Below are 19,062 nucleotides of genomic sequence, written 5' to 3' on the forward strand. Positions count from 1 at the left end.
TCACTAGGTCTGGCAGCAGGGCTGGATGCTGCCTGCCTGCACATGATGTGCCTCACAGTCCCAAACAAACACATCTGTGGTGGGAGGTGATGTCTCATGCTGTGGGCTCGTTGTCCACATGTCCATTCCCTGCCAGCCTCATGGGACCCCTCCTCATTGCAGTGTGCAGTCAAAGCCCTGTTCGACTACAAGGCCCAGAGGGAGGACGAGCTCACCTTCACCAAAAATGCCATCATCCAGAACGTGGAGAAACAGGAAGGAGGCTGGTGAGTTGGTCCTGAGCCTCTCTTTTCCCTTGGGGATATGGTCAAACCTTGCTGTCACCATCCAGACAAAGGTGTGTCCACTCTAGGAATGGGTCTGTCTGGGGATTACACGTGAGCAGCACAGTTCCAAAGCCTCACAGACCCATAATGGATGAGCTGCCTGTTCCCCTCACCCCCACTCAGAATACTCTGGGGTCCCATGGCCAGTGCTGACATTGCCCCTTCCCTCCCTTCCAGGTGGAGAGGAGATTATGGTGGCAAAAAGCAGCTGTGGTTCCCTTCCAACTATGTAGAGGAAATTACCAGTCCCACTAGCCTGGAGCCAGAGCGGGAGGTGAGTATGGCCATGAGTGCAGCAAGGAGGGTTTGTGCCCCCCGAGCTGGGCTGCTCTGCCCACTGTGCCCAGCACCATCCTGCTGTGCTTCCTTCCCAGCAGCAGCTGGATGAGAACAGCCCCCTGGGAGACCTGCTCGGAGGGGTCCTGGACGTGCCCTCCTGCCAGATTGGTGAGTGCCAGCGAGGGAGCATTGCAAAGGCCCCTCGAGGCTTCTCAGCCCTCACTTATTGCTGCCTGGGCTCCATCTCTTGCCTCCAGAGAAATGGGAGTTTCCTGTCACTGTAGAGTGCCGGGGTAGCAATGTGTCCCTGTGCCTGTCTTCTCCCGTGCTGCCTGTGAAGGGCCTGGCTCAGCACCTGCAGTGACCCTGTCCCCTGCTCCCTGTCCCTCGCAGCCATCCGCCCCGAGGGCAAGAACAGCCGGCTCTTCGTGTTCTCCATCAGCATGTCCTCGGTGTCACGGCTGTCCCTGGACGTGGCGGCTGACACGCACGAGGACCTGCTGGACTGGGTGAAGAAGATCCGGGAGGCAGCTCAGACAGCTGATGCCAGGGTGAGTCTGGGGAGCCCCTGGCAGGGGAGGAGGTCTCTCCTGGGTCTCCAGCTGCTGGGTTTTCCAGGAGCTGGTGGAGGCTGGTGGGGGGTGATGAGGTGACAACCTGTGATGGCTGGCTGAGCAGTTGCAGAGATGATAAAGCCAGAGCAATCTTGGGCAATGTGGCAAGGGGTGGTGGCCACATGGCTTGAGAGGTTCAGGCTGGATATTTGGGAAATTGGACTACTGGGTGGGTGCTACAGCCTCAGAAAGTGGGGGTCCTCCATCAGTGAAGGGTGGCAAGGCCACAGATGTCCTGTGCTAGTACCAGTGCCAGTCCTGCTCTGGGCAGGATGTAGGACCTGCCCACACCCTACCTGTGTGATGTCCCCAACAAAGACCTGGCAGATCTGCTGGTGGTCCCTACAGTGTGGGCAGGAGCCACACCAAGCAGTGAGGGTCAGCTTGTGAGCTGGGTTATCCATCACCACTGCTCCTACCTGGCCTGACACCTCTCTCATCCTCTCTTGGCAGCTCTCTGAAGGGAAGATGATGGAGAGGAGAAAGAAGATTGCCCTGGAGCTTTCAGAACTGGTGGTCTATTGCCGACCTGTGCCCTTTGATGAAGAGAGTGAGCATCTGCTGAGCTGGTGGCCATCACAGGCAGTCACTGTGGCATTACAGACCCTGTGGTGTGCCCCAAGAGGCTGCTTTGGCTAGATCTCAGCAGAGGCTAGGTGTCCAAGGTGTCCAAATCCCCAGTTTACCTTGGAGCTCTGGGTAACTCCAGAGGGTACAAGTTCCCTTCCCTATCCCTCTGTTGCTGGGGTCTGTCAGCACACAGAGCAGCTGCTGAGGGAGTGGGGCAGGGGAGCATCGTGCCTGGTCAGTGGGAGCTGTGTTGGTGCTCTGTCATTAGTGTTGGGCACCTGGCAAACACCCACTGGGGCAGAGCAGGTGTGAGACTCTCACTGGTGGCTGCGCCAGGGGTGAGAGGATGGCGTCAGGAAGGAGCTGGGGTGGTTGGGTGTCAGCAAAGGGAGCGTGCCCCTGGCTCACACAGTACTGTCCCTCCCAGAGATCGGCACAGAGAGGGCCTGCTACCGGGATATGTCCTCCTTTCCTGAGACCAAGGCAGAAAAGTACGTCAACAAGATCAAGGGCAAGAAGTTCCTGCAGTACAACCGCCTGCAGCTGTCCCGCATCTACCCCAAGGGCCAGCGCCTCGACTCCTCCAACTACGACCCCCTGCCCATGTGGATCTGTGGCAGCCAGCTGGTGGCACTCAACTTCCAGACCCCGGGTGAGGGCAGCAGGAAGGGACAGGGATGGTGGGCTGGCTCCTGGGGTGCCCTGTGCCTCCTCAGAGCCACCTGCTGAGCCCTGCTGCAGGAAAATGGGGACTGGGAGGGGCTCTGGGTCTTGGAAGGGCTCTGCGGGCAGTGAGACCTGGGTTAATGTGCTCCAGAGGGCTGGGTTGAGCCAAGGAGCTGCACTGAGGCTGGGGATTGTGCCATGAGAACAAGATGGAATGGAGAGGAGGCAGGGGATGGGTTCTCTTAGGTCCCTGGTGACAAGCAGGGCAGGCAGGGAAGGTGCCAAAGGGGATGGTGCTGCCCCAGGCTTGGGACACCAGCTGGCTGCATGGTCTGAGTCCAGCTGGCTGCTCTTCCTGCTTTTGCCCAGCTTCCATTCCTGCTCCTGCCATGCAGTCCAGCCTTCCTCTCCCTGGCCTTTGCCAAACCCTGCTGTGAGCCTGCTCAGCTCAGCGACACACCAGCAAACAACCTGCCTCTTCTTTCCTGCTGGCTTTTTCATTCCTTCTGTGAATTCAGGCATCTCACAGGGGGTTTGGCAAATATTACAGGCAGCACACAGAAAGCTGAAAATAGGAGGAAAAGAGGGAGGTGACCCATGGAGCACTGGGTAGTTGGGCCGATCGTGCATGGTAGGGTCACCTCATGGCCCTGACACGTGGTGACACATTGCTCAGCATTGCCAAGGGGTGAGCCAGGTCCTCTTGCCAAAGGCTTCCTGAGAAGCATCAAAGATGGGGGTGATGAACCAGCTTGTGCATCCTTCATCTCCTGTCTCTCCTGCCTGTGCTCTAGACAAGCCCATGCAGATGAACCAGGCCTTGTTCATGTCCAGTGGCCAGTGTGGGTACGTCCTGCAGCCGACCAACATGAGGGATGACATCTTTGACCCCTTTGACAAGAGCACACTGCGGGGCACAGAACCACTCTCCATCTCCATTGAGGTCAGTACCCCCTCCTGGTGTGGGGGAATGCAGGCTCAGACCCCAGTGGGGTACCAGATTTGGGGTGAGAGAATGTTTTTCTGGGCCCCTGGCTCTCCCTGCCCCTGTCCCGCAGCACAGACTGGGACAGCCCTGGCTGTCCCCTGTGAAGGGCTTGTCCCCCTGTAAAGGAAGGGCTGCCACTTTGAGGGAAATTTGGGGGTTTGGGGAATCGCAGAATCGTGGACTGGTTTGGATTGGAAGGGACCCTAAAGGCCCTCGCTGAAGAGGGGCACTCGTGGGTGCTGCTGAGGGTGCCTGGAGAGGAGCAGCAGGAGCATCCCTGGATGCTCCCCCAGGACTCCTCCTGTCCAGGTCCCCGTGCCAGCAGGTGGCATCCACGAGCCGCAGAGGTGACATCCCTGTCCCCAGAGCCCGGCCGGGCTGCATCCACAGGCTAGCAACGCAAGAGCTGTGCCTTGTCCCCTCCTTGTCACTCCGTTGCTCCAGGCTCGATGTTTGCTTTTCCCTTGCTCGTGGTCCCTCTTGGGAAGATGCTCGAGGTCAGGGCAAACTTTTCAGGCCATTTCTGTGTTGTGGTGATGATAAGAGGAGGAGGGCTGAGGGGTGCCAGAGGAAGGGGTGTGGATTCTTGATGAGTTTTTTACTTCCCTGATGGTGCAGCTGAGGCTGGATGGTTCCTGTGTCAGCTCTCAGAGCTGCACAGCAGAGGCTCTGCAGGGACATGGGAGAGCTTGCCAGGCAAAGCTTCGGAGGGCTGTGCCAAACCAGCTGGCTCTCATGTTTGGACCAGCAGGGTCCAGTAGCCTGTACAGGCATTCCCTGTGGTCTCAGAACCAAGCTATGGGTCAGCAGTCTGCTTTGCCAGTCCCCTCAGCTCGTGTAGACCTTGGGGAGGATGCAGTGGAGATCCTGCCTGGAGGTGCTCACAGGTTTCCTCTGCAGCCACCTCTGTTTCGGAGTGATCCCACCTAAAAAAGCCACAGCCCTTCTCCATGAGGACAACCTATCATGTACCCTCTGCACCACTGACCCCATGCCCACTGTCTCCCTAAAAATTCCCTGTGTAGGGGGATAGACTATAAGAAAATAAAGATAGTGTAGAAAGTAATCTTACCCCTAAGGAGTTGCAGCTGGGCTAATTATCAAAGATTGGGAGCAGGCCTGACTTTAACAGGCCCCAGCTGTAAGCAATGAGAAGAAGAGTGCTATAAAAGAGTGGGGTGGCTGGGTGAGAAGGGAACTGGAGTCAGTTGGCTGCTTTGTGAAGAAGAAGAAGGAGTCAGTGCTCTGAGGAGCTGCCCACGTGAAACACCAAGGAGGTGTGAAACTTTTGTGATAAAGAGACAACAGTATGGAACCCCTGCAATAAGATGACAACATCCCTGCCCCATTCTGTTTTCCAAGCTCTTCCTGCACCTCAGGATGCAGCTGCCCCCACCAAGTGCCAAGAGTCATTGTGCCATAGCCAGTCACTGTTGCCTTTAAGAGACAGGCTCAGCCTCTTGTTGTCTGGCAGACCTGCCTGCTGTCCCCACCAAAGCCAGCTTTCATGGATGGAGAAGCCATCTCAAGCCCAGCATGACTCAGAGCACATGATCCAGGGTTGGCAGCAGGTCCTTCCCCTGCAGCAGCAGCGTGCTGGAGCGACATATGGCCACGGGCAAGGGGGAGCTGCCATGGCTCTCTCCTGCGAGGAGGCAGCTTGGCATTTGAGTGGAGCACAGCCTGTGCTGCAGGCATGAGGCAGAGCAGGGGTGGAGAGCAGCTCCTTTTCCTCCTCACAGCAAGGCAGGAGGACTGAGAAGTTTCAGCAAAGATGAGGGGGTCCAGGGTAGTGCTTCGAGCAGGAAACAGTGCTCGGTGGGAGCCCAGCTCCAGCTTGGCCAGCTGGGGGAGGGATGCTGTGGCCCAGGCCTGGCTGTGCTGGCAGCAGTCAGGAACCTGGAGCAGTTCAGCTGGTTTTTTTGTGGCTTACAAGTCAAACTGTGGACCAAGAACACTGTAGCAGCTTCCAGGGGTGGGAGCTATTTCTCTCCAAGCTGCCGGCTGGGCTGGCTGTCAGTGCTCCTTCTCTCTCCAATTAGCAGAGCCAGGGTGATTTATTTGGGAAGAAAATGTCCTGGTATGCAAACACATTTTTCCCCCTTTGTTCCTGTCTCTTACCAAGTCTCTCCTGCTCTCTGCTCAGGTCCTGGGGGCCCGGCACCTTCCCAAAAATGGAAGGGGAATCGTTTGTCCCTTCGTGGAGGTGGAGGTGTCTGGTGCTGAGTATGACAACGCCAAGCAGAAAACAGAGATTGTGGGTGAGTGGGTGGGGAAGGAAAGGGAGGGGGCTGCACAGCACTCCTGATCCTGGTGTGAGCCATGGGGTCTGCAGCAAAGCCTGGCACTGAGCTGGGGGCTGCCCTTGTGCTGTCCCCGAGCCCAGCATCAGCCACGGGGGTGGTGGAAGGACTCAGTGGGGCTGCCCAGTGACAGCTGTGTTTTGTGAGCAGCTGACAACGGCCTGAACCCTCTCTGGACCCCGAAGCAGTTCCACTTTCAGGTCAGCAACCCTGACTTTGCCTTCCTCCGCTTCGTGGTCTATGAGGAGGACATGTTCAGTGACGAGAACTTCCTGGCTCAGGCCACCTTCCTGGTGAAAGGCTTGAAGACAGGTGAGGCACTTGGGACAGCAGGGAGGGGGGTCATGCTGGTCCTCACCAGTTCACACTGTTAGCCAGGGAGATGGTGATTTTCATGGGAGGGTGTTGTTGGGCCCCAGGCTGGCTCAGCCTGTCCCCATGACAGGTCACGTCATCCCCAACCAGTTAAAGGAAGGCAGAGCCATTTGCTAACAGCCCTTGGGGCCACCTGCCACTTTGAGGGAAACTTGGGGATTTGGAGAATCACGGAATCATGGACTGGTTTGGATTAGAAGGGACCCTGAAGACCATCTTGTTTCAGCCCCACTGCCTCGGGCAGGGACACCTTCCACTACCCCAGGCTGCTCTGAGCCCCATCCAACCTGACCTTGGACATTTCCAGGGATGGGGCAGCCACAGCTTCTCTGGGCAGAAGAGAAAAAGGGTCTTGTGAAAGAAAAACCCCCTTGAGTTCTGTGCCAGGGCATTGCCACCTCACCTCCTGTGCAGGGAGTGACACCAGGGCTCTCTCTGCCGTAGGTTTTCGAGCTGTTCCCCTGAAGAACAACTACAGTGAGAACCTGGAGCTGGCTTCTCTGCTTGTCAAGATAGACATTTTCCCTTGCAAGGTGAGACTGGCTGCACACACAAGAAGGTGACCATGCTGTAGGCTGAGGAGCAGAGCCAGTGAGACCAGCCTGGCCCTGCCCACTCTCCTGCTCCATTTGGGGTGGTGAGGCTCAGTGGTGCCTGGCCTGAGTGCCTGTGGATGGCTGAATTCCCAGTGCTGCTCCATAGGGATGCCCAGCAGGAAAGCAAGCACTGGGTTTGCCTCCTGTAGCAGTCAGGGTGTTTCAGGCAGGGTCCTGCCTGCACTGGGTTTGACTTGCCTGGAAATCCCTTCAGCAAAAGCTGGAGAAGGCGGATTTGTCACACTGCCTGTCTGTGCTCCAGGGACATTGCAGCTCAGGATCACGGAGCTGGCTGGCCTGGGGCTGTCCCTGTTGGCATAAACAGAGGGCAGGGCTCCTTCTGAGACAGATGGTTCTTTTATTTCTTCATTTAAAATGGTGCTGGTGGGAGCCAGCGATGGCTGTTAGAGCAGCTGCACATTGCAAACCCCAAGCCCCCGTGAGCCCTGGACACCCTGCAGGACAGCCAGGGCCCTGCACCACAACTGCCCTTACTACAGGATATATGCTTTGCAATCGCAAGCCCTTGACTACAGCATTTTTTTTCCTCTTCCAAGCAGGAAAATGGCGAAATAAACCTCTTCAATGCTTCATCCCTACGGGAACGAGCAGGGGATGGCTCCAGCCAGCTGCTGACAAGCAGAGGCAGAGAGGGCTCCTTTGAGTTGCGGTACCAGCAGCCTTTCGAGGATTTCCGTGTGGCCCCAGAGCAGCTCGCTGACCACTTTGAGAGCCGGGAGAGAAGGTGAGGCCAGTGCTCAGTCAGCTCTTCCCCTGCATTTGGTCTGGCTGGAGGCAATGAATTCAGCCTCCCCCTAACCCAAAGTGGAGCTGCAGCCTTGTTTGCTGCTTGCAAACCCTAAATTTGCGCTGCAAGTTGTGCCAGTGCTTGTGGCAGTCACTGCTGTGGGAGTAGGGTGGGACACCACAGCTGGTGCCATTATCCCAGTCATGGGCGATGTGGCTGAGCTCCTGCTTTGCTCCAGTGGGCAACGCCCAGCAGAGCGTTGTCCTTGGTCATGCCAGGGTGAGGCTGAGCTGTGTCCCCTGTGTGTGTCCCCTTGCAGGGTACTGCGGAGGACCCGGGTCAACGGGGACAACCGGCTGTAGCCCATCCCGGCGGGCGAAAGCACCTCCAGTGCTTGTGAATCTCACAGCACGCTGTGAACTGGTTTCTATGGAAACGGCACTGCTATGGCCTACTTTCAGGCAGCTTTTCCAGTTTCTCTGCTGAAGTGTGTTCAAGTGGAGAACTAAAAAAAAAAATAAAGATATTGGAAATAAACCCCACCCCGAACCAGCCCCAAGCACCCACCAACCTTCACCACGAAGCCCTTAAGAAGCGCGTCGGTGCGGCCAGGCTGCCAGAGGCCAGAGACCAAACTGTCTATAATCACAAGAAGAGACCTAAAAATTCCCTATCTCTGTGTCACTGCTCTGCCTGTAATCCAGAGATCGTGTGCAGCTGCTGGAGCCTGTTTGCAGCCATCCTGTGCTGGGTCCATTGCCAGAGCTCGGGGCCTGCAGTGACCGCAGCAGCACCTCTGTCTGTCCTGGTGACACCACACCTGACCTGTATAGCCACTGCCGAAGGGTCCAGTAGTGAAACTCTACATTTACAGGGCCGCTCTAGCTTTAAATGACAATAAAAGTGTCAGTATTATGTGTGTGCTGGCTCAGGTGTCTCGTGGTCTGTGCCCTGCAGAGCTGAGGTGCAGCTATTCCTGAGGAGAGGCTGCACTGCTCCCTCCTTCCTCCTGGTTTTTGGGGAGGAAAAATAACCAGGAACAGCCCCAGGTTTTATGCTGTTCACTCAAAAGGGTAAAAACAAATTTATGTGCTCCAGCTGCCTGTGCTGTTCTGAGGCAGGCTGGGGACAGAACTCTGGGATGAAGAAGCACCTCTCAGGCAGAGGTGTCTGGGCACTCACTTGTGGCCTTACCCCATGGAAAAGTTGTCATTCTTAAAAAATAAATGAGGAGGTTGTGATGGAGCACTCCCAGCCCAGCAGCTGGAAGGCAGGCACAGCCATTCTTGGGCCCTCCCAAACCCCAGTGCAAGCACCACTCAACTCATGTTTGATTTTTATGCTCTTTATTTAGGAACAACCAAAAACGTCTGGTTTCATTTCAACAAACTGTACAAGCAAGCTCTTCCCCTTGCCCACCCTCACATCCACATATACAAAAGGAAGGGAAACTTGCCGTTCACTTCTCAGAAGTGGCATTGTTGCTACAGGGAGTTCTTGCCCTCAGAATAAGAGCAGGTAAAGTCCATAGCACGTACAAGCTACCCTAGCCCTAGTAATAGCTACAGCCCACAATCACAGGCAGCTTCTTTTTTTGTTTCCTCTTTAAAACCTTTACCAAAAGTAAAAACTATTTCCTGTTTCACACGATTGCCAAGGTGACCATTTAAAATTGTGGTCTTGGAAAAAAAAAAAAACCAAACAAAATAAAACCAAAGTAACAACCCCCCTGGAACCCCCCACACCTCCCCGGTACAAAGACAGCTTTACACAGCAGAGCTCTCACCCTGCTCCCTCACTGCACCGGCCGCCCTTATGAAAGGTCCCGTTGCAGCTACAATTACATTTTCCTTTGGATAAATCCAAGCAAAAAATTCCAGGTCATTCAGCACCAGCATGATTTCTAAATAACAATAATTAAAAAAAAAAAAAAAGAAAAAAAAAGAGACCCCGTTAGGCTGACTTTGTGGTCTGCTGAGAAACAAAGTGATCAACACGCTGTTCCCAAAGTCTCTCTTTTAGTGCAATGTTAGTATGTGCAAGGGGAATCACAGCCACGTACCCATAACACCACCACGAGCCAGATGGGGCAGAGAGAAAGTGCAATTTTAGCTAGAAATTTTCTATGCCATGGATTCCTAGCCCAACCTTCACTAGCACCAGTAAGCAAGAATCCTCCTAACACCACCTTCCATCAGTACAGGGGAAAAAGGGGCTTTAATTGTGCCATCAGAATGTGCCAAACGTCAGCCAACAGAGCACTTGGGCCATAACAAGAAAACCCAAAATTAAAAAAAAAAAAAAAAAAAAAATTCACTGCTTACATAACTGAGGTCCCTTGCCCTGCTTTAGTTTTCTGATGCCAACCCAACATTCCTGGCACACACCCCTGCCAGTAAAACATACAGCAGAAACTAATTTTCTCAATAAAAAGAACAGGGATAGCCTGCAAGTGCCTCATTCCCCTCCATGTGTTGTGTTGCCTAATCTTACCCTGCTGGTTTTGGGATCAGCTGAGAAGCGACACCAGAGCTTTACAGGTGAGCTGAATCACATCAGGACCTCGACTGATTTGAAGAGAGCAAAACCAAAATGATCTGGGCAACAGGGAGAAGACATTTACAAGCATTTTGAATACTGTCACCCTAATGGGAAAGCGCAGCATCCCGTTCACTTTGTAATTTGTGCCCAAGTGCTGAAAATCATATTTTTCTTCTGATTCCCAATGAGCAATCTTCAGTTTGCCTCTGTTATATCTGTAAGAGAGGGGCTGCAGGGAAAACAATATAACACTTCTGCAGGCGACCAAAATCTGTTGCTTTCCATTAAGAAAATAGAAATACTCAAAACCCTAAATAAAAAAAACCAGCATCACTACAGCTTCCTTCTCTTGAACTGTTGGGAACACTAACAAAAATTAACCCAGCAGGTGTCTTCCAGCTCTGGTGAGCATGCTTCAACCAGGTAAAGGACGACAGTGTTTCTCTGCCAGAGAACTGCAGCTACTGCTCTTGCTGGTGGCTTCTCCTGGTGACCAACTCAGGGAGGGGACATTAAAACACACTAAGTACTTGCCAGCACCTGTGCCTATCCTCCCACCACACTGCAGCATCACTCAGCTCTCAGGCAAGTGGAGATAGGAGCCTGTAGATCATTGTTTGTTTAGTGTTCTGCTAAAAAAAAAAAAATAAAAATTCAAGGATGCTTATTACAGAGCTGAAAAATAAGGTAGCCAAATGAAACATGGAACAATGTCTAGAAATCTTATGGCAGGGGCTGCTGACATCAATGAATAAAGAAACTCAGTTCCTTGCACCAGGAGAACCAGCAGCCCTTCCCATGAGCAAGCCAGGGCCAGCACAAATCAGGGTTTCAGGTTATTAAGCAATTGGATTGTGCCCTAAATCTAAGCAGCCTCAGAGACATAAGTAACAAGATTCACATGGATTAAAATTGATGGTTTCTGCTGTGCCTGCCAAGCCCAAGCTCAGGCACAGCGGATGGAGGTGGGGAATTCAATTTCCCTTCCTTACTGATGCTGGCTACATCACCTCGATCTTACACCCCTTTCAAGTCAAGATAGTCATCTTTGATTAGATGATGATAAATATTCACACACTGTGAAGAATTGTGGTGACATTTCCTCTTAACACCACAAGAGCTGCTGTTGGGACTGTCAAGCCACCTCTCAATTTTTCTTTTCAGTTTCAGATGCAAACACTTTTCCAATGTCCTGCACCAAAACCGAGTCTGTTTGGAGATGGCACCGGTTTCTCCTCCTCAGCAGAGAAACAGAAGACCACAGAGCTAAACCCTCAAAAATCTTCAGCTTATACTTTTACAGAGATTTCAAGTCAACTAAAAAATGCAGATAACAAGGAATGTAGGAGTTAGAAAGGGAACTCGATCATGTTTTGATTTCTTTTTTGTCTCTAAATCTTACCCCCCCACGCAAAGGCGTTTGCCAGCCCCATTGCCATGTCCAAGGGGAGTCTGCATGGAACCACTTTTTAAAATTCCTCCGACCCAAAAGAAAGAAAACTCCTGCTGTGCTTGTATGAATGCATGGAGACAAAGCTCAAAAACCTCAGCAGCTTCCAACCCTCAAGGCTGGTTTTTCTGTGTACACCGGGAAATTCTCCCTCTAGCTCACAAGACTTCTTTTCAATTTTTCTGGAAAACTGGCTGAATTCAATCCAAATGCAAAACATTTCAGCTAGTGCATCAAAACATGTTTTGAAGGGACCAGTTCATACCATAGTCCTTAAGCATTCCTGTAGATGGAGTGGGGATCACTCTTTCAATCAGCCATAGGCCCTTAAGTGTACACCAAAAATCCCACAGAAAATCACCTTGAATGGGCAAACTACACTTCCAACATATTTATATAGCAAGTAGTTAGTAAAAGTGTACATTTTTAATGTACATCATAATGCAATAAAGAATCAATGGCATATTTGAACTGTATATATGTGTAGTTAAATAAACCTGCATGTACACAGACACTACAGAGTAAATTGACCTACCTGTATTTGTTCTCTGAAGGTGACACTGCACATACATCCATATTCTCAGGCTGCACAACTCCCAGATCTGCTTTCAGCTCTAGAACCACCCAGATTCTGCCACCCTCTCTGATATTTTGGGGTGCACAGGATTGCACCCATGAGGGTGAGACCCTGGGGCAGCTCTCACCACTGGGCAGCTGTCCCTGATCCCCAAAGAGGGACCCACGGGGATGCCACCAGCTGAGCCATCACCACCAAGGTGGGATGGCTGCTGGTCATGCCTCCAAATGTGTCATGACCATCAGCAGTGCTCCCAAAGGCAAATTTAGAGTGCCAAACAGGCTCCTCCAGGTCAGAGCCACCCCTGCTCAAAGCATGGTGGGATGGCTGCTCTGGCTATGGGATGCACAGAGCCAGTGGCCACATCCAAGGCATCACCCCGCTCTCTGTGGGGTGCAGGTCGCCTCTGTGTGGAGCAGATGGTCACACATGGCCGTGGTCTCACACCAGGGAAGCCCTGTGAGCTCAGGCACAAGCACCCAGCACATCCCACCAGGCAAGGGGAAGCCTCTGCCAAAGCACTGAGCAGCCACAGCCCCTTCCTGCAGCTGAGCAAGGCGGCCTCTTGAAGAGGGGGTGAAGAAAGAATTGCAAAAGCAAGGGCAATTAAAGGTAGAAATCAGACACCATCTTTGGAAGAGGTTCTGAAAGAGCTTTTTTGTTTTTAAAACGGTTTTTTGTTAATCTCTGGATCCAATCCTTTGGGGTTTGCTACCCACCCTCCTAATAAATATCATTTACCACCAACAATAAAGTCTCCCACATTAAAAAGCTCTCACTAAATAAAAACCTTCTACTGAAAAAGCTTGGCTGAGTTGGCTTGGCAAAAAATAGGGAGCTATGACTACTCTCCATAAATACATCAGCAGATAAACACCAAAAACTATTTAAGTTAAAGGACAATGTTGGCTCCAAAACAAACCAGGAATGTACCAGCCACAAATTAATTCAAACTAGAAATTTAAATACAGTTTCTAACCACTCAAAGGCAGTCAATTTCTGATCTAGCCTTCCAAGAGCAAAAGTGAAGGCAAAACATGGAACCAATTTGGAGTTGGGGTTTGATTAGTTTGTGACAGAATGATCTGACACAGCATTTGGCTGGACTATTCAGTTCAAGAGTTTCCCTTCTAGACTTTGTTTTCTATTAAAAAGAATATTTAAAGCAAAAATGTCCAAGCAGTTGCATCACACAGCAACCACACAAGACAACACACATTAAAAATGTACAGGTATCAGGCAGCAGACTGGATAACTGGGAAATTTATTTTGCTCTTTTTCCAGAACTATTGCACATGGCCTGGGGAAAAAAAAAGGGGGAAAAAATAAGAAAAGAAAAACAAAAAGGACTGGAACAAACACTTGAAATCACCAGCAGTGCTGCAGGAGGATCTGCCATGTAGGGCTGCAAGAAGGAAACTTCCTGGTGGCAGCAGAGCCACTGCCTTGGTGACAACAATGACTTGAACCACTCACAGCCACACTGTGACTCTCTGCGTTTGTTCTCTGAAGAACAGACTGTTCTCTCCAAACAATGAAAAGGATTCCAGGTCAGGATGCAAAAATTATTATGTGCTAGTTCTCAGATATTAAAGAGAGACTTGGAGATTTAACAGCCTGTTACAGTCAGTCTCCAGGAGCACAGAGGAAAGTGTTCTTGCCAGCAAGGGACAAATGACACCAAACTCCATCTCCAGGGCTGCCTCAGTCTGGAAATCTGCTGCTTATCAGAGAGTATGCAATGCTCACTCTAACCTCATCTGAAGGGATGAGAATCTCACTCAAATTCAAGATTGCCAATTTTCTTCTCAATTCCCTTCCCTTTCCTAATACACTCACACCTGTGTGCCCACAAAGCCCTTCACTGCCAGGACTTAAGGACCAGAAAGGGCAGAGAGGATATATGCAGCCCTGCCAACCTTTAGAGAACAAACACCTTAATGGACAGATGAAAAAAAAAAAACAAAAAAAAACCAAAGAAACAAGTACTATGCCATGATAGTCCATATCTAAGCAATGACCTTGTTTACACAATGTCTGAGATTTGTTATGCTTGTATAGGCAGCTGTAGGCATCGGTATATGAATATGAAATCTGAAAGTCTGTCACTGGAAAGCAAACAGGAGCATCCTATTTCCTGGGTGTGAGCTGAGCCCCTGCCCCTGCCAGCTCCCAGCCATCTCCTTGGCTGGGCCACCAAGAGCTCAGCACCGAGAGCTCAGTTTGTGCATGTGCTGTCTCGTGTGCTGTGCCCAAAGGTCTCATGTATGGCAGTGCTTCATCACCACGTCCTGCTCCTCAGGCTTGGGTCAGGCCGGCCCATGGGTTTCTTAAAGATCACTAATTTCTTCTCAAGGGTAAGAGCGGATCCTCCGGGGCTGGTGGCTTGAGTTCAGTCTGTTTCTGAAAAAGAACACAGGTGTCAGAGATGCTCCTGGTCTTGCTCCAGTTGGGGTGCTGGGTGGGGAGGAGGGGATGCAGGAGTACCTCAGGATAGGCAATATCAGGAACCTTGATAGAGTCAGCTGCAAAGAAGGGCTAGCAACATTCAGAGGGGCCAGGAAACCCAAAATCCTTGAGGGATTAGAGTTGCCTTTGCACTCTAAGGAGGGATGCACCTTAGCTAAGCACCTCTGTGCCATGAGGGCTGACAGGACTTTTGCTCTGGCTGGCAGAAAGCCACGCTCAGAGGGCACTAGCAGGGGTACAGCCACCTCCCCAGCACAAAATCTGGCACCCCACCAGTCCCCATACTCACCCTTCCCCTGCAAAGCACACACGATGTGCAGCAAAGGCAGGACCCATCCAGACTCACGTTCCACCTTCTCCAAATTAGATGGGAAGGGAATCAAAGAATTTTACTCGATTTTTATAAATTTTTTTTTTTAAGGTCTGCAGCCATGGCAGAGGTGTGTGGGAAGCTCCAAAGCAAGGCAGTGGGACTGGAGAAGATCCCAATCCCAGCTGGCCAGCAAGGAACTGCATGTGTGGACCACCATGGGACAGGACCAGCACTTGGCCATCCCCATCTGGTGGGAGCCCTACCAGGCTGGAAGTAGCCCCCAGCTGCACTGCAGAAAAGCTCACAAAGGGCTTGGAAAACACCTCTCCTCTCCACCACACACACATACACACACAGACATATGCTTTTCCAAAGTGACTTCAGGAAACTCCACATCCCCTCCTGCCTTTGCAGCCTACACCTTCACCACCTGAGCCCTTCTCCACAGCGAACAAGGATGCTCACGTCTGGAAAGCAGGCAGCAGGAGAGAGAAAGGCAGGCAGGGGTGTGTCTGCTGCTGGAGCTCAGGCAGGGACATGGGAGGAACCAGCAGCACAGGACAAGCAGTCAGGCCCCTTTCTACCCAAATAAATCCACGGGTCATCTTCTAAAATGACCAGACACTCCTAAAGTTTTACTCCAGACAGGATTTGGTTTCTGAGTGGTGCCAGCACCCAAAGACCAAGGCAGGAAAGGGCAGGCAGGAGTGGCGCTCATCCTGCCAGACCCTCCTCACCGTGCTTCCTTTATGCCTTTCCTTCAGAGAGCGCTCCTCACCACTTCCTCAGTTAAACCTCAAACGCTAAGCTCTTCACTGAACCTGCTTCGGAAACACGCGAGGCCCAGAGCCCCGTGCCCCCCGCAGCCCTCCCGCCGAGGCAGGGGCCTTACCCAGCCCTGTGGCGGGCGGCGGCCCGGGGGCGTCGGGGCTCCCGGCGCTGCCCTCCTGGCCGCCCGGCTCCCACGCCTCGCTGCTCTCCGACGCCTCCGCGCCGGCTCCGCACGGCCCTTTCCGGCTGCCGGCCGCCTCGGGGCCGCAGCCCCTGCCCTCCTCCTCCGCCTTCACCGCAAACCACACCTTGAGCTGCTGGGCGCCGAGGCGGGCGCGCTCGCAGAGGCCGGGCACGTCCTCCTCCCGCAGCCCCTTGTGCTTCTCGTAGTAGTCCTCGAGCACCTCCCGGCCGGCGGGGCTGACCTCCACCAGCCCCGGGGGGAAGACCCCCCGCCGGTAGTTCTCATACCACTTCAGCTGCCCGTTCTTGTAGCCATAGCGGCTGTCCCCGAACCAGCGAATGACCTCGGCCCGCGGCAGGCCCGTCTGGGACACGATGGCATCATACTCCTGGTTCGTGGGGCGCTGGGTCTGCACGAACATTTGCTTCAGCAGATGCCGCTGCTGGGCCGTTTTTTTGAAGTTCAGTTTGGTTTTGGGAGGGGTGGGCGGCCGGCTGGAGCTGCCGTCCCCCTTTTCATTTGCGCCGGTCCCCGGTACCTCGTTTTTGCCGTTGGACTCGGTCACTCGCAGGTTTTTCAGGTTGATTTTGATGGGACTCACCTTCCGCTCCGCTGAGTTCGGGTTGCTGCCGGAGGCGTCGACTGAGCCGTTTTCACTCGTTGCCCTCTGCTCATCCGAGGAGTCTTCCCCTTCCCCGCCGCCATTCTCTGCCTCCTCGTCCTCCTGTTGAGCCACCTCCTCCACTTTCTTATTCTCCTCCGCCACCTTCTTCTTCCTCCTCTCCGAGAACCAGCTGTCGATCTCCCTCCGTGTCATCTTCGTCTCCCCCCTCAGGCGGTTCACCTCTTCCTCCGCAGGAAGGGGATTTTGGGCAAAACTGCTCTCCAGGGCCTTCAGCTGCTCCGGCGCTCTCTCCTTGTACTTGGTCGGGGTGAAGTCGGGTGCCTGGTGCCACGACTGCCGCCGTGGTGGGTGGTGAGCGGCCGGCGTAGCCGCCATCGCCGCAGGGCTCAGCTCAGCTCCTCTGGGTGGGACATCTAAGGTGATTTCGGGCAGGGAATCAAGAGCACTGTCTCCAGGGAAGACGGCCCGGCCGCCTCTCACATTCCTGTAGTGGTACCTCCTGTCACTGAACCATTTCCGGATCTCCTTGGTGGACAAGCCTGTGATCTTTGTTAGCCGCTCGACCTCAGCCTGGCCAGGGAACTGGTTTCTGCAGAAGCTGCCTTTGAGGGCTGAGAGCTGCTCATGGGACTTCTTGTTTTTGTAGACATTGGGATCCAGGAAGGTCTGCGAGGAGATGGCAGGGCAGGCGGTGAGCAGGGACTGGGCACTGTTGACCACCTTGACCCCAGATGTGTTGCTGGAGCTCACAGTGCTGTGCTGCGCTGCCGGCTGCGGCTTGGGGACAGAAGTCACTGCCAAGGTGAAAGAGGAGCTGGTGCCCTTCAACCCGTTTGCCATGATGGGCTGCGTGACCAGCAGCCCCCCTGTCCCCTCTGGCTGCCCCACCACGTGGCCTGGTAAAGTTGCCTGGATAAGATGGGGAACAGTCCCAGGATTTGCTACCAGGGGCGTGTTCAGCACTGTAATGGTGGGTTGTGGCACAGACTGGATAACAGTGTTGAACATCTTCTTCCTGGCATCTTCAATCTCCTCTGGTGACCAGCTAATGCCCTGCTTCAGCCTCTGGGCAGTGAACCAGATCTTCAGCTGCTCTTCTGGGTACTTGGTCACCACGGTCAAGTAGCAGAGCTCAGCTTTGGTGGGGTAGGGGAACTTGTTGAAAGAGTTTTTCAGGAAGCTGTTGGAATCCATGGCGGCATTGTATGTGGGAATGCTGCTCAGTGGGATCATCACCTTGGGAAGGGACTTGGATGTAGGGAGCTGCTGATGCAACGGGGGCTGCTGCTGCAGAGACACAAGTTGTGCAACACCCGCCTGCAGAACAGGCACGTTTCCTATGATAGAGCCATTCACTATGTGGGATGACTTCGATGAACTTGCAGTAGGCTGGCTGACTGGCACCGACCCATTTGGGAATGAATGCTCTCCATCCTTCACCTCTGACTCACCACCCAACTGACTTGACACATTCTCCTTCAGCGTGTGGATTTTTTTGGCCTCAGGTTTACCCTTCATTATCTTCATGATAGGGGTTTTGGTAATGATAATTTCAGACTGGCCGTCTGCCCCTTCCTCAGGGACCTCTCCTGGCAGGTCATGGCTGCTGGTGGCCTCACAGAGACTTTGCTCCACGGTTGTACGACTGTCCTGCTTCACCAGCCTCCAGACAAAGCCGGTCTCGCCGGCATGTGACTCAGTGTTGTGGTGTGAGAGCCCTTCGTGGCTGTTGGCCAGGAAGCTGCACCCGACACACGCGAACGCGGGCTCTTTGCTGAACTCTGAGTGCTCAGAGTCCAAGTGCCCAAAGAACTGGTGAAGGTCTTGAGAGCCAAAGTCACAAGGCTTGCAGATGTAAGTGTCACCGTCGGCAATGCCGCGGTGCCCGTTGGACAAAGCTCCGTTATTGCTGTTGCTGGCCCCAGCATCACTCGCTGCTGCTCCTTCTGCAGGAGCCTCTGGTTGGGTTCCTTCATGATCATCTTCTCCAGCATCCTGTTCAGTCTCCTGAAGCACCAGTGTTTTTACTGGTATCATGCAGGGAGTTGTGGATTTCCTTTTGCTAGCCATCGCTACAGTCGATCCAGAGGACTATTTTTCTTTCATTTAAATGAAATTCAAATTTAGAAAGCACTATTGCAAGTGTTTTGTGGTCCAGATTCCAGCAAACTCATGATGTCCCAAGGAGTTGTTGACAAATGTTCATATTTGCCACTGAACCTGCGGATAAGGAGAGGGAGGAGGGGTTAGTTCCCTTGGTATTAGACCAAGTACAACTGCTCTGGTATTTAACTGCTTCACTCAATAAATAATTTTTCTTCTTTCATTGGAAAAATCTAACTTGACCTTGGATTTACTGTATTTTCACACCTAAACCTGTGAACTGTTTTAAACCAAACACACAAACATGTCACTTTTACAGCCCATATCAAATTCTCATTTAAGGAGGAAAAACACTGAATTTTGCCCTCATTCTACCCTGTCAAGACCCATCCTTGGTGTTTCAGCAGGGAGCGCAGTGGCTGGGCTCCCTGTGCACCCAGGTCCCAGCTCAGCCTCACACAGTAGGTGACACTAGGCAGGGTCACCTGGAAAAGATGCCTGCTTTCCATCACAAAAAAAGGATGAAAAATCCACATATTCCCTACAGAACATTTCAATTTTTTC

General features: G+C 52.7%; 2 protein-coding genes across 7 annotated transcripts in view; one reads left to right on the plus strand and one right to left on the minus strand.

The window, feature by feature from the left end:
- Positions 1 to 8,380, plus strand: part of PLCG1 (phospholipase C gamma 1) — a 42,985-nt gene extending 34,605 nt beyond the window's left edge. The window contains exons 21-32 of one of the 4 annotated variants that reach the window (XM_059862256.1): positions 163 to 266; positions 504 to 600; positions 701 to 773; positions 999 to 1,156; positions 1,673 to 1,769; positions 2,217 to 2,441; positions 3,250 to 3,398; positions 5,590 to 5,704; positions 5,897 to 6,058; positions 6,566 to 6,654; positions 7,275 to 7,462; positions 7,785 to 8,380. In XM_059862256.1, coding sequence (XP_059718239.1) covers positions 163 to 266; positions 504 to 600; positions 701 to 773; positions 999 to 1,156; positions 1,673 to 1,769; positions 2,217 to 2,441; positions 3,250 to 3,398; positions 5,590 to 5,704; positions 5,897 to 6,058; positions 6,566 to 6,654; positions 7,275 to 7,462; positions 7,785 to 7,827 — 1,500 coding nt within the window. In that variant the 3' untranslated portion in view covers positions 7,828 to 8,380. The remainder of the gene's footprint in view (positions 1 to 162; positions 267 to 503; positions 601 to 700; positions 774 to 998; positions 1,157 to 1,672; positions 1,770 to 2,216; positions 2,442 to 3,249; positions 3,399 to 5,589; positions 5,705 to 5,896; positions 6,059 to 6,565; positions 6,655 to 7,274; positions 7,463 to 7,784) is intronic. The other 3 variants (XM_059862258.1, XM_059862257.1, XM_059862259.1) reach the window with 3 other exon arrangements.
- Positions 8,381 to 8,794: 414 nt separating this feature from the next.
- The window catches only part of ZHX3 (zinc fingers and homeoboxes 3), a 46,804-nt gene continuing 36,536 nt past the window's right edge, over positions 8,795 to 19,062 (minus strand). For 2 of the 3 annotated variants that reach the window (XM_059862260.1, XM_059862261.1), the window contains 2 exons: positions 15,708 to 18,615; positions 8,795 to 14,436 (listed from right to left, as the gene is read on the minus strand). In XM_059862260.1, coding sequence (XP_059718243.1) covers positions 14,426 to 14,436; positions 15,708 to 18,465 — 2,769 coding nt within the window. In that variant the 5' untranslated portion in view covers positions 18,466 to 18,615 and the 3' untranslated portion in view covers positions 8,795 to 14,425. The remainder of the gene's footprint in view (positions 14,437 to 15,707; positions 18,616 to 19,062) is intronic. The other variant, XM_059862262.1, reaches the window with a different exon arrangement.

This window comes from Haemorhous mexicanus, chromosome 18, assembly GCF_027477595.1.
Source record: "Haemorhous mexicanus isolate bHaeMex1 chromosome 18, bHaeMex1.pri, whole genome shotgun sequence".
In the NCBI taxonomy this organism is placed as follows: Eukaryota; Metazoa; Chordata; class Aves; order Passeriformes; family Fringillidae; genus Haemorhous; species Haemorhous mexicanus.